Source organism: Capricornis sumatraensis, chromosome 1 (genome assembly GCF_032405125.1).
Source record: "Capricornis sumatraensis isolate serow.1 chromosome 1, serow.2, whole genome shotgun sequence".
Taxonomy (NCBI): domain Eukaryota; kingdom Metazoa; phylum Chordata; class Mammalia; order Artiodactyla; family Bovidae; genus Capricornis; species Capricornis sumatraensis.
This window is the reverse complement of record NC_091069.1, coordinates 36,042,646-36,063,960: the sequence shown is the minus strand read 5'-3', so window position 1 is coordinate 36,063,960 and position 21,315 is coordinate 36,042,646. Positions and strand designations below refer to the sequence as shown.

General features: G+C 48.5%; 1 protein-coding gene across 1 annotated transcript in view; it reads left to right on the top strand.

Annotated features, from left to right (window-relative positions):
- Positions 1-21,315, top strand: part of ALK (ALK receptor tyrosine kinase) — a 734,717-nt gene that overhangs the window by 641,474 nt on the left and 71,928 nt on the right. Inside the window, exons 10-11 of the mRNA XM_068966737.1 lie at positions 15,289-15,383; positions 15,555-15,683. Coding sequence (XP_068822838.1) covers positions 15,289-15,383; positions 15,555-15,683 — 224 coding nt within the window. The remainder of the gene's footprint in view (positions 1-15,288; positions 15,384-15,554; positions 15,684-21,315) is intronic.

Sequence of the window (21,315 nt, the reverse complement as noted above, 5' to 3'; positions counted from 1 at the left end):
GGACAGCTCCCCAGTCATGGCCCTTTAGAGGCTGAGGACTTCATTACCTGTGCTGTCCCAAACCACCATCTGCTCCGAGGTTGCCCAACCTCTGCACATTACCAAGTTTTAAAAGCAACTTTATTAGTGCTTCAAGATTAGCCCTAAAGAGCTCCCAGGCTCTGGACATTTCTCATAGCCCCCAGGTATTACATGAAACTAGTGCCTGCCTAGACATGGGAGTGACATCCAGTCTTGTCTCCTTGCCTGCATGTCTTATCCCCACCCAATCCAGTCTGCACAAGGAAGCTGGAATAAACTTTTTGAAATGTAAATCTAATCATGTCCCATTTGTAACATGCTTCCATGGCTTCTGTGGTTTTTTGAGTGCCTTTCAATTTCCTTTAAAAAACTCTTCATTTAGCCCCACAAGTGATCTATCCAAACCATAATCTCACCAGCCTCTTTTTATACTATTCTTCTGTTATTCTACCTGCTAACCTCATTAAGCTTCTTTCAACTCAATTGCACCGTGGTAAGTTCTTACTTCCAGACTTTTGCACCTGCCTCTCCCTCCACATGCAATGTTCTTCCACCTTCCATCTTCCTGACTGCTACTTTTCCTTAGCTTTTCAAAGAAGCCTCACAAAATCCCTAGACTATATAATATACCTACAGTATAGTCTCATGGTTCTTGAAACACTCCTATAATACCTTGTCACTCAGTGATATCTGTTTTTTAGTATCTGAATATACACATCAACGAGGCAGGAATCAGGTCTGACTTATACTGCACTGCTTCCTAATCATCTAGTACCATTCCTAACACATAGTATGCCCAATAGATGCTTGTTGACAGAATGAAGCATTGAGAGAAATTGCTGTATTCTCAAATTCCGGCTGAATTAAGTGAGAATTTCACTTGTTGGAATCCATCTAACATTCCTCCACTGCTCAACCTGCATCTAACAGAGCAGATAAAATCATGTTATAAGAAATACTACTACACAGAGTTCTGTATATCAAAGCAATGCCTTTGTCCCATCAGATGAACCCAAACAGCCATTGTTACTCTTCGTGACAAGGTATTTTCTTTAGAGACTTGCCTGGCGCCTGTGCTTCCTTTGTCTCTGGGCACTGACCTGTCAGGATCACTTTGTAAAAAAGACTTTGATCTTAATTGTGTGCCCTGGTCCTTGTAAGTAGGGAGATCCAGAACTGAGCACTTGAGAGCTATATTCAGATGGTTCCCACCACACAGTAGTCCTTCCATGAAGACTCAGAGAATATGCCATAGGTATATAAAGGCTGCTGACAGGGAGGCATTGATCCATGGAAGGATATTTCTCCTGTCCGTTTACAAACAGGCAAAGTAATAGAAATAATGCCATAGTCTGTCATCGTTATGAAATGGTATTAACTTTACAACCTACTATAAATGGTAACTAGAGAAATCTCCAAGAGCAGTAAGTGCCCAAGATGTTTTGAGCAGTGGTAACATCCCTGGAATACAGATGTGTGCTCTCAAGGTAATTTTGAAGGACAGCACTAATTCAAACACCGGCTTGATGTGGGCTTAAAAGTTATCTTGTTACTTTACCTCTAACTCATATAACCGCTTTCTCTATTCTCTCCCCACCTCATCAGCTTCCCTCCTCACCCTGCCATTCAACTGCCACTCTTACCACTAGAATTAATTCTACCTTTGCTCAAAATAGGAAAGAAAAAAAGAAAAAGGACGAGTTCTCTCCCCTTATTCTAATTTTTAGCCTCTTGCAGGGACATACCCTAGTTTTCCTCTTTATAATGATATATCCTAGTAAGTTAAGCACAGTGCTCCCGCACCATGCTAAGCTTTGACATGCTTACAGCACAGAAGCAGGTGCTAAGTTGAACTCATTATGAAGTGGATTTGGAAACACCATGGATCAAACTGTGCCCCACAAATCACTGCATCATACAGCCAGATAGAACGTACATAACTTATCACACATGTGTAGGCTTCATTTGCTAGCATTATCATTATAAAGGCTTTTAGCTGCTCACTAAATACACAGTCTAACAAGAAGAAAATGTTCCCTCTGGAGATATTTAGATGTCTGTTCCCTCTGCAGCCTTTGTCCTAATGACAAGTGGTATGCTTCACAAATGCATCTTTTAAACGGGCTCAGTTGGGCTGAGAGTTATGGCTTCATGTACTTAGCCCAGAAACTCCACAGAGGCAAGGTTTTTCTCCTAATATGCTCTTGTTTCTCATCTACAGAATCCCCATTTTACGTACACAATACTCTTTGTGTAGTGTCTTCTGTGATGAGACCCGCATGAGAGGGACATTTTCATTACTTATTCTCACCTGAATAGAGAAGTACGCAGTGAGTGGAAATCCAGAGATTTCCAACAAACCTTATTTTGCAGGCCTAGGTACATTCCTGAAAAAGTTGTATTTGATTCCTATTTTTCTAAGTTGAATCACAACTTCCTCATAGAGCCATGGAAACTGTAGACAATGATTAGAACTAACATTTGTTGAGTACTCACTGCCTGGCTGTCACTGTAACAGGTGCTTAGCATGCATTATCTCATTTCAACCTTAAAACAGTTGCTTGGGATAGATTCTATAATTAATCCTCTTTTAATAAGAGGAACTGAGGTCTAAAGAGGAGAAATAATTTTCCCTTGATCCCGAGGCTAGTCTGCTTCCTAGGTACATATGTGAAGAAATGTGCTTGACATGTAGTTGAAAACTTGGTAGATGGTAGCCATTATAATTAACAAAATATTTTGGTTTGGGTTTTTTTTTTTAGGCTACACCTCTTACTCATTTTGAGTTAGTTTCCTTTACCTCATCCACTCCTTGAAATCCATCATCTTATTTCCCTACCACCAGCTCCCCAGCACTACCCTCCCTGCCTTCCTTCTTTCACACCTCCAGCCAACCAGCATCACCACCAAAGAAGATTCTACCCACTTCCTTCCAGGCCATTGTGCCGGTCAGTTCAGTTCAGTTCAGTTCAGTTGCTCAGTCGTGTCCGACTCTTTGTGATCTCATGAACCACGGCTCGCCAGGCCTCCCTATCCATCACCAGCTCCCAAAGTTTACCCAAACTCATGTCCTTTCAGTCAGTGATGCCATCCCACCATCTCATCCTCTGTCATCCCCTTCTCCTCCTGCCCCCAATCCCTCCCAGCATCAGGGTGTTTTCAAATAAGTCAGCTTTTTACATCAGGTGGCCAAAGTATTGGAGTTTCAGCTTCAACATCAGTCCTTCCAATGAACACACAGGACTGATTTCCTTTAGGATGGACAGGTTGGATCTCCTTACAGTCCAAGGGACTCTCAAGAGTCTTCTCCAACACCACAGTTCAAAAGCATCAATTCTTCAGCGCTCAGCTTTCTTTATAGTCCAACTCTCACATCCATACATGACCACTGGAAAAATTGTGCCGGTCACCATGTGCCCGTTTAAATCACCACTCTGGCATGCCTTTGATGCTTCCCTGGTGGCTCAGACAGTAACGAGTCTGCCTGCAGTGCAGGAGATGTGGGTTTGATCCCTGGGTTGGGAAGATCCCAGAGAAGGGAATGGTAACCCACTCCAGTATTCTTGCCTGGAGAATTCCATGGACAGATGAGCCTGGCGGACTATAGTCTACGGGGTCACAAAGGGTTGGACACAACTGAGTGACTGAGCATGCACACCCAAGCCCATCAAGCTCAAGCTTTTCACGAGTCACTTGCCCTTGCTATCCTTAACTTCCCAGAGGGAGGAGGAACTAGCACCTTAGAGCACTAGACCCCACTCCTTAAAGCCCATTCTGCCTCCCCCAGCTTGTCCTTCATCCTGCAGTAGTGCAGATGTGCAGGGAGAAGCCTGCAGCTGCAGGGAGGCCTGCAGCCAGCCTAGGGCTAACTTTATCCTGCACCCCACCCCCAGGGGCAGTTAGTCATTGACCCAACCATGTTGGGTGCATTGAACACACTTTGGTAACTAGGCTTGTGATACATGATATGGTAGTTGGGATAACACTACCCAGAATAACATTAAACCTCCAATCCTTGGGCTGTACAAAAAGAAACATATTTCTGACTCATATGAAAGCAAAAATGAATGTGCTAGTTGGTGAGTAGCCTTCCATCTGGTCATTCAAAGATCCAGCTTCTTTCTCTCTGTGGATCCATCCTTTTCTCCAGTTCTGACTCCTTTGCCTTCAGACAGCCAATGAGGAAAGAGGACTGGAGGATCCTTGCATAGGAAGATTTTTATGAGTCTTCACATCAGCTCACTTTCCATTAGCTACAACTCAGTTACCTAGCCATCACTAACTGTATGCAGTAGATGCTGGGGTATATAGAAAAAAGGGAAATAGGTTTGATGAAAAAATACGTATGTGTGTCGTACGATGGGTCAAACCAAGGAATCGAGCCTCCATCTTTGGCATCAATCAGACTGTCATTCGAGAATACTGATTCCTTATGTAGCTACTCTGAGCATTGATTAGTCTTCTCCAAGAACCTTCATAATTCAAGGCTGAAATCAATTCCAGGATCTATTCTAAGGTGCGTACGTGCATGCATGCCAAGTTGTTTCAGTCATGCCCAACCCATTGCGATCCTATGGACTGTAGCCTGCCAAGCTTCTGTGTCCATGGGGTCCTCCAGGCAAGAATACTGGAGTGGGTTGCCATGCCCTTCTCCTCTATTCTAAGGTATGAATGTTGTATTCTCCAAATTTTATGATGTAGCAAAACCTCACTTTCTCACTTTTAGGGAGAATTTCTCTCAGTAAAATATTCCTTCTAAAAATTAACTAATTAATTAACTAATTAAACAAATAATAGGAAAAGTATTTTGAAAAGACTTTAGCAGGGCATTTTAGGACAGAGGTTTCCAAAATTGGCTGAACATTATACTTACCTAGAAAACTGGCTTTCAGAGAAGGCAATGGCACCCCACTCCAGTACTCTTGCCTGGAAAATCCCATGGGCGGAGGAGCCTGGTAGGCTGCAATTCATGGGGTCACTAAGAGTTGGACATGACTGAGCAACTTCACTTTCACTTTTCACTTTCATGCATTGGAGAAGGAAATGGCAACCCACTCCAGTATTCTTGCCTGGAGAATCCCAGGGACAGGGGAGCTTGGTGGGCTGCCATCTATGGGGTCGCACAGAGTCGGACACGACTGAAGCGACTTAGCAGCAGCAGCAGAAAACTGGCTTTAATGCAGTCTTGGACCCCATGCACAGAGATTCTGATTGAGCAATCACACCCTGGACCCAAGAATTTTTTTTTTTTAAGTTTCCTAAGAAATTGAGAGGGTCAACCGCATTTGGAAAGTCACTGGCATAAAATGTCAGATCCAGCTGTCTTATGGACAAGAGAGGGAATCAAGTGGCTGGAGAAGTGTCACTGGCTGTCACCTTGTCAGCAATTACGTACTAAGCCTCCATCAAGCACAGAGGATGGAAAGGGGTGTATGATGCAGCCTCTTGCTGGGTCACAGGAGCTGCACTCGGGGACGTGGAGCATACACACTTAGAGGCCAACAGCACACACAGAGCGTTGTGCTGGGTCCGACAGAGGTGGCTGGTCTTTAGGTGGCTCAGTGACTTCCACGTGTTAGGGGAGCCATCATGGAGAAAATGGGCTTATTATATATATGCTGGACCTTGAGGACAATTTAGGTCTTAGGGAAATGGGAAAGGGACAAGGGTATTCCAGAGATGACCATCAGGACAAGCAGAGGCTTCGAGTCAGGAATGTTTTATGTGGGTTCAAGAATTCTCAAGAGGATTCTATGTTGGAGAATTCTAAACAGTCTCCTTGGAGAGGGTGGATAGAAGGTCAAGTATTTTGGACCCCAGGCTGTGGGGTATAGGGAGCCGTTGGACACAGAGATAAATGGAGGATGGGAAACCGGAGCGTGGGGACTGTTGGAGGCTCTTTCGAGGGACCAGATATGAACTGCTGTGAGCCTCAGAGTGCAGCTTAGAGGAGGAGCTAGAGGAGGAGGGACCCCTTCTGCCACTGCCTACCAAATGGCACCATTGGCCAGGACAGGCTTGGTTCAGGCAGAAAAGCAGGAGAGTGTGGCTGAGATCTTAGCAATGCAGTGTGCAGCCAGGCATTGATACATACAAATCAAACATTCTTTGCAACAGTGGGAGGATCTGGCCTTGTTTCTTTCTCAGAAAACATCCCAGATCATTGGAGCAAGGAGTAGATTAGCAATTCCGAGCTCTAAATCCTATTTCTAACACTGATTTACTGTGACATTTGAAAAAAGTTGTTGCTTTTGATTGCTAAGTTTCCACAACCAAGAGTGCAGAGTGGTGTGATAGATCCGGCCTGTGAGCCTGGTTTAAGAAGTAATCACTCAAAACAGCAGTAAGTGAACCGCTTTAGAATAACAGGATGTTCCGATCTGCTCAAGATTTTCTTGGTAACATCCGCAGCTTGGTTTACAAGTCAACAGAGGCATATGTTTTTCATAACTTAGTGCCTCTGAAAACACAGCCGTGTATTCTCAGTCCCTTCTCTCCCCAGGCACGAAGTCTGGAATTGAGGAGACACCTGGGCTGCTGACATTTGAAGCAAAGCAGCTAGACTTCTGCCCTCACCCTACTCCTGAATGATTCTACTGTCCCAGCTCTACCATTCTTTTCTAGGCACTCAGCTCTTCAAAGTCTTTCTTGATTCCTCTCACTGCCCAGATCTGATGTTTTCTCAGGTTGTGAAGGCTCTAGTTCTGTTGGGGGAGAGGGGGGGACAGAACCAGTAAGGACTTCAGAAATCTCATGGCCAGTGAATAATATGAATTAAAAATCTGTCCATATTCCCTGAGGTCAAGATCCATGTCTTATGCACCACTATACTCCCAGCTCCAGACACAGCGCCTGACTCACAGGAGGTACTCAGTAATCTTTGTTTGAAGGCAGAGGAGGAGAGAAGGAGATACATAATTTGTAATACTTCTCGAGGAGGTACAGATTTTTAATAGAAAATAATATATACAAGAAACAGTGAACTAGACTCTCTCATACTAAAGAGAGGCGTCCACTATGAAAATACTATTCTCCAAACTAGGCTTCAACAGTACATGAACCGAGAACTTCCAGATGTTCAAGCTGGATTTAGCAAAGGCAGAGGAACCAGAGATAAATTGTCAACATCCATTGAATCATAGAAAAAGCAAGAGAATTTCAGAAAAAAGCATTTACTTCTGCTTCATTGTCTATGGCAAAGCCTTTGACTGTGTGGATTACAGCAAGCTGTGGAGAATTCTGAAAGAGATGGGAATACCAGACTATCTTACCTGCCTCCTGAGAAATCTGTATGCAGGTCACGAAGCAGCAGTTAGAACCAGACATGGAACATTGGACTGGATCCAAATTGGGAAAGAGTATGTCAAGGCTGTATATTGTCACCTTGCTTATTTAACTTACATGAAGAATACATCATGTGAAATGCCAGATTGGATGAAGCACAGGCTGGAATCAAGATTGCAGGGAGAAATATCAATAAACTCACATATGCAGATGACACCGCCCTTATGGAAGAAAGTGAAAAGGAACTAAAGAGCCTCTTGATGAAAGTTAAGAGGAGAGTGAAAAAAAAAAAAAGGCTTAAAATTCAACATTCAAAAAACTAAGATCAAGGCATCCAGTCCCATCACTTCATGGCAAGTAGATGAGGAAATATTGGAAACAGTGACAGACTTTATTTTGGGGGACTCCAAAATCACTACAGATAGTGACTAGCCATGAAATTAAAAGACGCTTGCTCCTTGGAAGAAAAGCTATGAGAAACCTATGAGAGTTGGACCATAAAGAAAGCTGAGCACCAAAGAATTGATGCTTTTGAACTGTGGTATTGAAAAAGACACTTGAAAGTCCCTTGGACTGCAAGGAGATCCAACCAGTCCATCCTAAAGGAAATCAGTCCTGAATGTTCATTGGAAGGACTCATGCTGAAGCTGAAGCTCCAATACTTTGGCCACCTGATGTGAAGAACTGACTCATTGGAAAAGACCCTGATGCTGGGAAAGATTGAAGGCGAGAGGAGAAGGGGACAACAGAGGATGAGATGGTTGGATGGCATCACCGACTGAATGGACATGAATTTGGGTAAACTTCGGGAGTTGGTGATGGACAGGGAGGCCTGGCGTGCTGCAGTCCATGAGGTTGCAAAGAGTCGGACATGACTGAGCGGCTGAACTGATGAAAATACTCACAATACATACATTTAAAAAAAAACAAGATCGCGCCTGACAAGTTTCAGTGACTTCCCCGGGGTCCCACCAAGTATACAATCCATTCTTTGTGCCACTCTGCCTTTTGAAACTCTACCTCCCCAAACAGAGAGCCAAGGCCACTTATTCACTTCATGAAGATATTTGTATCGAATGAAGGGAGCCAGCAACCACCCTTCCCCTGGATCTCCTCTCCATGGCGGGCGGGGGACGGGGGGCTGCCACCATCTCTAGCACCATCATCTGAGGCCTCAAGCCACAGGCCACACAGAAGCAGGAGTGGAGGATGAGGTCTGTGTTGGAAATGCCTGTGTGTCCTGACAAAGGTGAAGCACGTATCCCAGTATTTCTGAAATGAGAGGGTATGGGTGCTTTCCAGCTCTGGATGGCCCTCCAAGCCCCCAGTGGTTCCCAGGGGCTGGTTGTACTTCACCAGTAGTATGAAGGACCTATGTGCATGCTCTGTTACTCAGTCACGTCTGACTCTTTGCCCCCGCATGGACTGTAGTCTGCCAGGCTTCTCTGTGTATGGGATTTTCTAGGCAAGAATACTGGAGTGGGTTGCCATTTCCTACTTCAGGGATCTTCCCAACCCAGGGATTGAACCCGCATCTCCTGCACTGGGAGACAGATGCTTGACCACTGCGCCACCTACAGTATGGAAGACGTAAGAGGATACATGAGGTTCTGCAAGGGATGGCAAAAAAAGTGATCTGGGTAGCAAGAGGCCCAAATTCCCATCTTCCCTCAGCTACTGTCTCCCTGTGTGACCTGGCAAGTCAGACGATGCTCCCAGAGGTCCCTGCCCTTCCTTTATAAGCTCTATTCTTATGCTGGCATCCCAGAGATAATCTAGCCTCAGTAACTCAGAAGGGGACATCCAGCCCAAGAAGCTGGCTCTCTCTCAAGTGTACACACACACTCTCTCTTTCCCTCCCTCTCCCCCTGGGAAAATGCATTAATTCTCCTTCCTTGGGACACATGACACCCTCAAGCTCGTGGGACAGGTATTTTTGTGCACAGGTACTTCCCCTGATGGGCCAGGGCTCCAGGAAGCAAGATCTCCCTTTCGGCTTTCCTCCTGAAAGCCTGGGGCCCAGAGAGAACTCGATACATGGGACCCAGACTGAGAGAGTGGAAGAGCAAACTGGGAACCAGCTAGCGCAGGGCTGCTCCCCGCCATGTGGTCTGGCAGAAAATCCTTGTTCCTTTTTGATGGGTGGCATGCCAGAGCAAGTGTGAGAACCAGACTCGTAAGTGTCAGCCTCCAAAATGAGCAGAGACAGCACCTGGAAGGCTGGGACCGAGAACGTTGAAGAGTCTGAGTGATTCTCCACGCTTGCGCAGCCGAAAAGAAAATTCATTTTCTCCCCTATTCCACTCCAAAGGGCTTCCTTACAGAAGCCAGATTCACTATGAAAGAGCTCTGTGGCCCTTATTAGCCCTGGAATTGCTCTGTATTGACTACCCCCCGCCCCTGCCTCTCCTGCCAACCCTTTTCTTGGTTTCATTTTGCCCGGAGAGGAGACCAAGTCAGGAGATGGTAAATTACTCTGTGAGTGGGACCTTGTGGGGCAGAGGGATCTCCCAGTAATGACTCTGGCCTTGAATGCCCAGCCCCCCACCCCTACTCTCCAGTGCCAGAGCCAAAGATCCCTAGCATCAGGGCACAAGAGCCCAGCCCTAGCCACACTGATCCTGACCAGGGCTGGCTCCAGGCCCCCAAGGCTGGCCATCAGCCCCTCCTCTTCCAGTGGTAACTGAAGTCAATTACACAGATAATAGGATGGGTGCAGAGGGCTTTGTCATCACATACATTATTCTAATAGAAATGCATACAGTGGCCCAAGCTTTGTGACAGTCCATTTTGGAAGACTTTTGCAGAGCAAATCAAGTGCACAGTGAGAAACCGGAGAAGCATTTTTCCTCAGCAGCACCTCCCCTTCCTATCCTAAGCAGACAGAGCCCAGATGAGCCCCAGCTGCAGAGAGGGAGGTGGCGCGCTCTGTCTTCCAAGCACACTAAGTGCTCTACTGAGGAATCCAAGACACTGTGCCATCCATTAGACGCCTGTTACCCAGCCCGGCCATTCTTTCTAGTCTCCCTGCAAAGCCTCCCTACTCCCTCAGTCCACATTCAGACACACACCTTTTTGTCAGCTACTTAGAATCATTAAGGGAACTTAATTAGGTTTCTCAGTCCCTCAGGCTGGCAGGGTAGCAAATAAGGCATTATATCCACTGTCCATTAACAGTCTGATGCCTGAGCAGGATTGTGTGTTTTCTGAGCTCTGTGTGAGTTGCCTGCACATCGCCCAGGCAGAGATTGGCCCCATATGTTTGGGAGGCAACAAGTACCAAGGCCGCCCCTGTAAACCTGGCCCTCTACCCCAATGGCTAGCCTCCCAGAAACCTCCAACCCCCAGGTCAGTTTTCAACAGGGCTCTCTGTAAAGCTAAGAAGGATGGAGTCAGGGGATGTGTTCTTTATGCAAAGCCATGCTCCAACCAAGATCTCTAGCCAAGCATGTTTTAGCAACAAGCTCCAAACGCCACTGGCTGGAAAAAGGCAGCATCACCCAGGCCATCAAAAGTGTCTTCTTTGGAGAAAGAGAAAGAGCTGAGGAGGTGTGAACCATGGAGGGGCAAGGAATGAGATCCCCACTGTGGAGGGCTGGACAGAGGGTCTCAGCTGCCATGTTCTGAAATGGCACAGCTCCGTAAAGGAGCTGGACGAGCACCAGGGAGCTGCCTCTTCCTTCTCCCTGACCAAGGTGCCCGTGGAGAGGGAAAGCAAGGCTCGGCCAACCATGAGGCTCTGCTTCCTTTCCCCACACAGAGCAAAGGCTTTGGGGCAGCAGAGTGACCTGTGCACATGTTAGAACCACCCAGCCCCTGCCATCTGGGCAGTAATGTGGCATGGGCCTTGTTCACCTCAGACCCAGAGCAGGCTGCCTAGTATGTGCAAAACCCAAGAACCAAGACCTTGGCTGGCTGTGCAAAGTGAGTTAGGGTCTGTACTTTGCGGGGGCTCGACAGTGAAGAGTAGTTAGACCAGAAAGACTCTGAGAGCCTTGAGGACTCCCAGCATCTCCAGCAAGGAAAGCGAGCAGAGCCAGGAGCAGACTCTTCTTCACTTGTTGCTGTTTAGTCGCTAAGTCATGTCCAACTCCTTGTGACCCTCTGGACTGCAGCACCCCAGGCTTCCCTGTCCTTCACTATCTCCCGGAGTTTGCTCAAACTAGCGTCTGTCGAGTCAGTGATGCCATCCAGCTATCTCATCCTCTGTCATCCCCTTCTCCTCCTGCCTTCAATCTTTCCCAGCATCAGGGTCAGTCGGCTCTTTGCATCAGGTGGCCAAAGTATTGGAGCTTCAGCAACAGTCCTTCCAATGAATATTCAGAGTTGATTTCCTTTAGGATTGACTGGTTTGATCTCCTTGCTGTCTGAGGGACCCTCAAGAGTCTTCTTCAGGAAAGACACAATCTGATGCCATCCAAAGTAGAGAAGCCTGAATCTGGGTGGCCCTGATGGCCACCTGATCTCTTGGCCAGTTCCCCCACCAACAAGAAGCTCCCAGACTGGGTCTTCTGTCCCGTCCTGCCCCATCACCAACATCCCCAGATCCCTTTCCCAGACTGTCTTGCTTCACCCCTGCCCTCCTTTGCTTCCCAGCATGGCCCACATTTGTCCCACCCATCCCTTCCCTGAGTTTCTGGAGTCTGGAGCATTGGGGAAGAACTGGCAACATGGCCTCCTGGGTGGACAGAGGCAGCATCACATGTTTACATCTGATTCGGCATCTGATTGAGTCTTCCCTGATTGTTATGAGTGTTCCTGACTCAAAATATGTGCAATTCCCAGTGTCAATCAAACTCTTTTAAACAGCAGCTGCCACTGCCGTTGCCTTGCAGAGCACTTTAGAAACTCTTCTATTTAGAAACCGTTCGAGCACCAGCTTGCATCCTGCCATCCATGCTAAGAGGCCCAGGGGCTGGTTGAGAACTTTGCAGCTCTCAGTCACTCAGTCATAAGGAAGAAGGCAGGAGAGGGGCAGGGAGAGCAGAGGGGCAAGAGGAGACGTGCATTTAGGGCAAGGGCTCAGTTAGGGGTAACAGGGATTCTGGCCCTCGCCCCCATGCTCCACAGGTACCGGATGTCACTTGCTGGGGCACCCAAGGGCCTCCCGGCAGGTACTCCCATGATGCAGCTCAACTGAAACCAGTGCCTGACCTGGCCCCTTGGCCTCTGGAGGTCAGACTAGGAGATGACAACCAGAGTGGAGAATTGGGAAGGTGGACAGAGGACCCCTTCCCCACTGCTGTGCGGGAGCATCAGGCAGCTTGGCCTCCCTGTTCTTCCACCTGGGATCAGGGTTCTTTCTGGTCAGCCTCTCCAAGTAGACCGAAGTACCTGTTTTCCTGCTGCCTCAGAGCTGTGTCTCCTTCACCTCTGGAACTGCAAGACTGCACTATTAGAGCACGTGCTTGTCACTTGAGAATCCTGGGTCTGGCTGTGTCGGAGGGTTACACAGGCTCCAGTCCAGAGTCCATCTATACACCATGTCCTCTGGGGAGATCCAGCGAAACCATAGCTCTGACCTCACCAAGACTCTTGGAGAAACCCGATGCAGGGGTATGAGACCTACGGGCCTCTCACCATCTTTTCCTCCCTCCACAGCCCTCACACTGGAGCTCGGGGGGCCCTCTCCCGCTCTGACCCACCCCCGGTCCAGCTCCTCTCCTGGAGACCCCCTCCGCTCACTGCTCTCCATCCCCAGGTCTGCATGTTTGAGTCCTTTGTTTCCTTCAGAACCAGCCTGAGGACTACCTCCTCTGTGATGTGCTTGCACCCCCCAGCCTGGTGGGATGCCTCCTTCCTCTGAGCTCTCAGGGCACCTTACCTGCAGCTCTCGCGTGGTATCCACCTCCTTCTAACTGATTCTACACCTGTGGTCTCTCCACTGGGAGAGAACTTGAAGGCAGCATTCCTGTCTGATTTCTTTTAAAATCCCTTAGAGATCTAAAGTAGGACCCAGTGGATAGACATGCGAGGTCTATGTGAAATGAAAATCCTTTCAGTGGGTGCTTTTCAAGACCATAATGAAAGATGCCTCTCAGGGGCAAGTGCCAGGTGCCAAGAGCTGACCAGGCAAGTCAGCTGGGCTCATGTGCTGCCCACACCTCATGCACAGTCATCCAGCCCAGGGGTCCGAGAACAGGCTTTGGGGATCCTCCACCGGGCATGCGTCTTTCCACACTCAGCCAACCACCAACCCCCTCCACATAGCTATCCTAACGGGGCTTGTGACCCTATCATGGGCAGTGTGGCCTGAGGGCGCTGTAGGGTTGGCCATGAGTACAACAGACTTGGTCATTTCCTCTTTAGAACTGACCAGATTGAGACCATCTAAGTGTGACTTTCAAATAAGAAGGACTGTTGGTGAGTGAGCAGATTTCACCTGACAGATGAAGGCATAGATGGAGTTACTGTGTACAAATGCATATTTAGATAGAAGTTTGCCTTTGATTTCAAGTCTTTCTCCCACCAGAGACAGTATTTCTTCTCTGACCCCAGCGTCTAACCCTTCTGCATGTGGAGAAGATGTCATCTGCTCATGGGCACAAGGGCCAGGGGGGCACGGTTCTACCCCCGTGGCCATTCACTCACTGACTGACTACTCTGCTTTAAATCTCTATAGATTTGCCTACTTTAAATGTTTCATATAAATGGAAAAGTGTACATGAATAGGGTCATGAGGTCTTTAATTACTGTCTGGCCTCTTTAACGTAGTATGGAGCTTTTGAGACCCATCTGTCTTGTAGCCTATAACTACGTGCTCAGTCACTCCAGTTGTGTCCAGCTCAGATTCCAGGCACTTTAGCCCCCCGGGCTCTTCTGTCCATGGATTTCTCCAGGCAAGAATACCGGAGTGAGTTGCCATGCCCTCCTCCAGGGGATCTTCCTGACTCAGGGATTGAACCCATGTCTTCTGCATCTCCGGCATTGCAGGCAGATTCTCTATGACTGAGCCACAGAGAAATCCCCACCTAGAACTACACCCAGTCCTTTATATCAGGGATAGCATTGCATTGTATGTGGTTCATCCAGTCACCAACTGATGGGCACTGGTTGTCTCTCTTGATATTTTAACATCCACACCAGAGGCCATGCATGTTTCTGCAGGTCCTCTAGGACTGACTTTCTGAAAGGTGGGAGAGTTTTTTAAGTTCTGAGGAAATTCACTTTACAGCACGTCAGGCTTGGCTGACTGAAGTCTTCCAGGAGCATGACTTCCAAGGAAACAAATGAATGAAAGGTATTTTCCATTTATCAGACTCTATAGCCTCCCCTGGCCACAGTTCCAGGATCTGACCCTCCGAGGGTGTGAAAGAAATGGAAAGAAGCAGTATCTCATGGGTTTACTGTTAACACTTATAGTCCACTCTATACTGCTTACAAACACCCCCAAATATCATAGTCAAATCACTTAGTATTTAGCAATCAGTCAGGCACTGCACAGACCAACCCCAGTCATCTCTGATACTGAACAAGCCCCAGGTTTCTAGAGACCCTGCTTTGTGTGAGGAGTTAACCCTTCGGTTGCTGGATAATGAGGAATCAGGGGAGGCAGGGGCAGATCAGGCTACCTGAGGTAACCAATAAGCGCAGGACACATGGGGGACAGAGGCCTTTCTCAGTGGGCACAGAAGCATCTCAGTAGCTTAATAATGGCTTCAGCTCTGCCTGTGAGTACCAGAAGATATGGAGCCCAGCCCTCCCATCCACCCTGTCCACACAGAAAGCACAATGAGTCTCCTCAGACTATCGGGGAGTCCTGGTCTCAGGTCCCAAGCCCCACATTTCATTAACCTGTGGAGCCGTCCCTCAGAGAGGGAAGTGCTCTTTGCTGGAAAAGTAGGGAGACACTTACAACTCCCCCTCACTGCCTCCCTGGGATTAGGCGGGCTGGGTCTTGACAATTAAATTGGGCAGGATGTTGAATCCTAAGACGTGACACACCCCCGTCGTCCCTCACGTGTTTTCTTGACACACATACAGGTTCTGGCTACAGATTGTCGCGTGGTGGGGACAAGGATCCAGAGCTGTGGTGGCCTTCGACAATATCTCCGTCAGCCTGGACTGCTATCTCACCAGTGAGCGCTCCCTGTCCCCGGCACTTGTCCCCCAGCCCAGACTATCCCAGCCGCACCGTCCCTCCCCAACCCAAGCCCTGGCCTCTGCCACCTTCCCTGGGGTGTACTCCTCCCTGTCCCTTAAGCCAAACCTCCCTTAACTCAGCCCATGGGCTCTTCTCTACTCTACAGTCAGCGGGGAGGACAAGATTCCACAGAACACAGCACCCAAGTCAAGAAATCTGTTTGAGAGAAACCTGAACAATGAGCTGAAACCCTGGGTGAACCCATCGAAAGAAACCCCCATCTTTGACCCTACAGGTAAGAGTTCAACTCACATATCTGAGTGAAGTAATTTTTTGTTGCAAAAAGTAGAAAAAAATATATATGCTGTGATTGGGGTGGGGAGCTGCGTTTAAAGAATAAAACTGTCAACCTTTAGGAAGAACATCACCTACACCCTGGTTAGTGGGCTCCAAGAGGAAGCTGTTTCTCTGGGAAAATAAAGTTTCTGGAAGTTGTGCAAAGGAGCAACTGTCCTCCATGCTGGGGAAATACCCAGGCCCCAACGCAAAAGGGAGAAGCAAGCTGGTATCTGTTTCTCAACTCAGTCCTTCGAAACCACTCCACACTTACTGAACAAAGCAAACTTTCCATTGATTTCTCCTCATATAGAGGGTTGGGCCCAAGGTCAAGGATATCTGTTGCACAAAGGCAGACTAGCTCGTCAGTGGTGAAACCCCTAAAGCTTTAGGTTCAGTGAATTTCCCCAAAGCTTGGCTCCCCCTTTGAAGCTGTTCAGTTCAGCCTCCCATGGGCTGGAAGACCTCTCATGGGCCCTTGCTGCCTCAAACACAGGGGTCTTCAGCATCTGGCCCTAAACCATGGATGTGACTTCTCAGGTGTTCTGTACCAGGAGGAAGTCTCTTGGAATGAGTCTCCAAACCCAGTACGAGGTTGGTCAGAGATTATTAGATCTGTGAGAAGATTATTAGAAGATTATTAGATCAGCCCCAGAGAAGCTGATGAAGGCCACTCAGCCTAACACTAGCAGGTCGAGGGGATCACCCGGGGGTGCTGGTGCATGGAAGTGTGAGGCTCCGTCCAGCATGAGTAACTCGGAGAGGCAGGGGTACAGCCACAGTCCACCCATACTCTCTTTCCTGTAAAAGGTAATTCTGTATTAAGATAGCAAGAGATAAATGATAGTCTCTAATTTCTACTTTTAATGTGAAATCTTCGTTAAGTGCAAAGTACAGAAAAAGAAAGTAAAGGCTATGTCTTTTCATTAAATTCACTGACCCTCAACTTATTAAACAAATATTATTAGCTTTGCTTTGTCTTTGAAGAAAGAAACCCTTTCCTTTCCTCCCCCTAAAATGCTGTCCCAGGACTGACTCTCATCCCTTCCAGTTCCCACCGGATCTAATCCAGCCGCGAAACCAGAGGAAAGAGTTTGCTGCTTTTCCCGTCACCTTCCCTCTTTCCTCCTTCACCTGAGCTAGAACCTCAAAAAACCTGGTCTTTTTTTTTTTCATGCAACAGGGGCTAAACCTCAAAAAACCTGGTCTTTTTTTTTTTTCATGCAACAGGGGCTAAACCTCAAAAAACCTGGTCTTTTTTTTTCATGCAACAGGGAACCTGGTCTCCCAAACCATGATCTCTACTTCCCCCTCTGCCCTGTGGTTTGCAAAAACATCTAACATGATGGGGGCAGCTTTCTATTCAACACTCTCCCCACCCCTCATCCCAGCAACTCACCTCCATAGCCCTTGGTTAACCACTGCCTCCCTGTGATAAATACAGGACATGCCCAGCAAACATGACTGCGAGCCCCACTTCTCGTCACCACCAGCCCTGATTACATAGCAAGGGCTCCAGAAACACTTATTGATTGACTGTAGGTGATTGATGCTTGAGCACAATCCTCCAATGTCAGCAGCGGCTTCCTCGCAGCCAGCATTTAGGAGGCAGCCATCCACCCTGCCTGACTCCCAGGTTTATTGCCATGTAACTCCCACTGGCCCTAAAATGCTGATCAGTAACGGTCTGTCCAGTGCCCACTCAGACTAATGAAATCTCACAGCGGCTCAAAAGTGGCAGTGCCCCACCACCACGTCCAAATAAAATTAGGAGAAAGTGGGTGCCTGAGAGGGTGAAGATGCCCAGGGCTGGAACACAACCTTCCTCAGCTGCCTGACACCAGCCTCAGGGCAGGAGTGTCAACAAGTGCATCTGGGTCGGTGTTCTGTCTCTAGACCCCTTCCAGGGTGACCCCAACTCAAAAGGAAGAGGACGCTGAGGCAAACACGTTCCCAAGCAGCCTTAGTAGCCTCCTCGGGCAGGTTTTCGAGAACCGAACAGAGCCTGTGCTTCCCCAGGAGCCCACTGCCACATCAGAGAGCAGCTCAGGTGAGCAAGGAGCTGAGGCGGGCTCCTGACACCCCTTCCCAGCTGTGTTCCTGTAGCAGGAGGCATCTCCCCATCTGATGGGCCTGCCATGGTGAGGGTGTCTGTCTTCATCTGGAGGATTAATGAGGGGAGAGGGAGCAGGGCCTCCTTTCCCTACCTTCTGCACGACAAGGTCCACTGAACCCTTTGGAGTGGCACTTAGCCAGGACCCAGCTTCATGGTCAGGGAAAACAGGCCACCCCCTGGGTTCATGCACAGGCCCACCCTCTTGGCTTTCATCTAACCTCCCCTCCCAACACAGTTCTTGCACACTTCCTCTGTGGGCAGTCCAGACTGAAGAGGCAGAGGGAAAGGTCAGTGTATATGTGATTTTGGTGAAAGGGGGTACATGCAATTGGGCACACATTTTTGTAGGTCACTGCTAGGCTCGTGAAGGTTACTGGTAGCCACAAGGAGTAGATGTCACCATGAAAGATTTTAGTGCTTTTTTTAGATGTGATGAAATGCAAGAACTGGGCTCATAAAATCTTCTCCTGAAAATACCTAACTATCTGATGGCCTGTCCTGCCACCTTTTCCAGAGCACAGTGTCTCATTCTTGATCTCCACCCTGAACTCCTTTCAGAGACTGTTAAAGGTCAGCAGTTGCAGCAGCTAGTGATGTGATCCTTGTAGAGGTAGATGGCAAGTGCCAATCTGTAGATGACAAGCTTAACCTAACTCAGAGTTTCTACCCAGGGAGGGCCTCTGGAGAGAAAGTGGGGGCTGAGGCTGGGGGGGAAAGAAAAGGAAAGAACAGTCAGTGAGTATGATTGCCTCTGGGCTGGGGGGGCTCCCGTGCACTGACCCCTCTAGCCCTCACTCCAGCCCAGGGCCCGCTGCCATTGTTAGCACTGCAGGGATAAGGGAGGTGATGGGGAGGAACATAAGCATTCCATACAGCTGGTGGGAAAATGAGCCAGGATGTGGCCCTGCAGTCTGCATCCTTCAGCCAACTGAACTACTTTGGTATCCTACTCCCTCTCAGAGATCAACACTCTCCATGGAAAAGAGCTGGGAGAGCGTCCCAGACAAGAGGCCCTGTATGATCAGTAAACAAAGCAGCTCCCAGCCACCCCTGTAAAGGATGGAGGAGGCTGGATAATAAGATTTTCTCCCCAAAGTTCAGCGCTGTCAGTTTCTGCTTGACTGGAACAGAGGTGGCTGGTGGCATTTCTCCTTCTGGCAGGCATTAGAGCAGCTCCTGGAAACGCAAAGGCCAGTCAGGTCTTCCAAAAACCATCACTCACAAAGCTCCCAAATTTCTAAACACACCTCACATCCCCCAAGCCAGCCCTTCCCTCTGATGAGGGCCTAACTCTCTGGGTCTGGAGGTTTCCTCTCCCCCAGCCCATGGGGCAGAGCTGAGCCACTGGAGCATCCAGGCAGAAAAGAGCCTGTCCAGGTGCTTCATGGAACCTTCTCAGAAGCTTCTGAGTCACTTCAGCTAATCAGATGAAGAAACTGGGAGAGAAAATGGGGCAAGTATTAAGGCTGGAAAATTACATTCGTCAGCTTTGCACATAAAATTACACTATCCAAACAGTTGGGATAATGTGATCATGGGTGCAGAGCTCTTCTCTTCCTCCCTCTCTCTCTGCCTGCTCCCCACCCGGCAGTAATGAACATTAGGGGTGAAGAGGTGCAGGCAGGCTCTGTCACCTTCTCTCTCTCTCTCTCTAAAAGCCCAGATAAGGACAGGCAGGATCCCCATCCACCCCCCACCCTGGGCCTGAGGACCCTGCCTCAGCTTTCTAACCTCTCTCCCCTTCTGTGAGCTTACATGTTATGTAGGAGGGCAGGATGGAATCATCTCAGTTTATATGAGAACCAGCCCAACCTACAAGTATCCATAACTCGCAGAATCCTGGCTTCAAGCCAAAGTCTTGCCTCTGAGTTGGCTGGTGACAGTTGGTTTACTGTTTTCTGAGTACACATCTCTTGCCAAAGGTGGTGGGGGGAGGGATGGCAATTTAAAAGGAGTGGAAAAGAGCACTCGACCAGGAGTCAGAACCCTCAGCTGGCCTCCACTTGCTGGCCTCCACTGTGCTCCTGGGGCAGGGCTCACCTCTCCCTGGCCTTCCATCCCCTCATCTGATGGCTGATGCCTGTCAGCAAAGCCCCAAGTAACAGCTGGTGTTTGCGGGGCCAACACAAGCACAAACAGGCTAAAAATCTGCTGCATTTAAAAGGCAGGGTTAAAGTAGACTGTCTCCAGGCCCCCGTCATCCCCAGCTCTGTGGTTCTGCGGGCTGAAGGGACAGAGTATAAGCGAGCCAGAGCTCACTAACCCATGGCACTGCTAACGTGCCCAGAAGTGAGGGTGACCGGCTGTCCACACACACGCTCCTATGACTCAAGGACAGATGCCAATTCCAATGAGAAAGTTTTATGTGTTTCACATAAATTGATTGGGTCTATTTCTGCTAAACGCATTATCCATTCACCACAGAACAACTATTAGAGTTAATAGAATTTGTAGCTAGAGCCATTATGCTCCAAGCAAGCCCTTCTGGGGATGACAGCATTATTGGAAGGCAAGCCTCACAGGGCCCTCCTCCCTCACTCAGAACTGTCTTCTCACTCACTGGGGGTCTTTGTTTCCATCAGAGCCTTCCACACCCCAGCCCTGCAGGCCCAGTAAAAAACACCTATCTAATCCGGTTCCAGAAAATCCTGTTGTCTTGTCACCTGTGGGCACTGCCGACAACCTCGTGCCAGGCTGGAGGCAGAGACGAAGCTGGGACCCCTGTGTTAACTGTGGCTCTTTACTATGTGCCAGTTTTGAAGGCAGGAGGCCCCCAGAGAACTGGGAGGGAGGCAACAAGTAAGGGTAGAAGCCCACTCACTCCAGGGGGACCCCGGATTAGACTCCTGGTCTCATTGCATCGTTAATGAAAAATAACCAGTGACCATCTGGGAGTGCATGAACATAGAAGTGAGCAGGCCGGCTGTCGGGGACCTAGATCCAGCCCAGGGTTCATCCAGGTGTGTTCTCACGTCATCTGTTTCATTCACCTGGCAGGGTGAGGGGGCACCCACGAGTGCTCCTGGTTAAAATGCAGATTCCTGGGCCCAGCAGACCTGTAAAATCATCATGTCTGAGGATGAAAGGGCAAACGCTGCCTTTTTAACAAACTTACAAGCAAATCCTGGTTTAAAACAGAGTTTAGGAGCCCCAGACCACAGCCTGACATCCTCGATACAGATAGGCGTGGACCTGGAGATGGGGAGGAGGCAGGCTCAGAGCCATACAGCCCGCTCCGAGGGTTTAGTTCTCAGGCAGCAAAGGCCTTGCCTCCTGTGTCTCCTCTTCACACAGCAATAATAACCACGATCCCTGAGCACCGCCGGGTGCTGGAAGTATGCAGGACTCTTTCACATGCATTGTCTCATTTGCTTGTATGATGATATTATCCCCCACTGACAGTTGAGGAGCATGATGTCCGCAAGGAGGAAGTAACTTGCCCTAAGTTATACCAGTTGTGTAAAAGGCTAAAGAA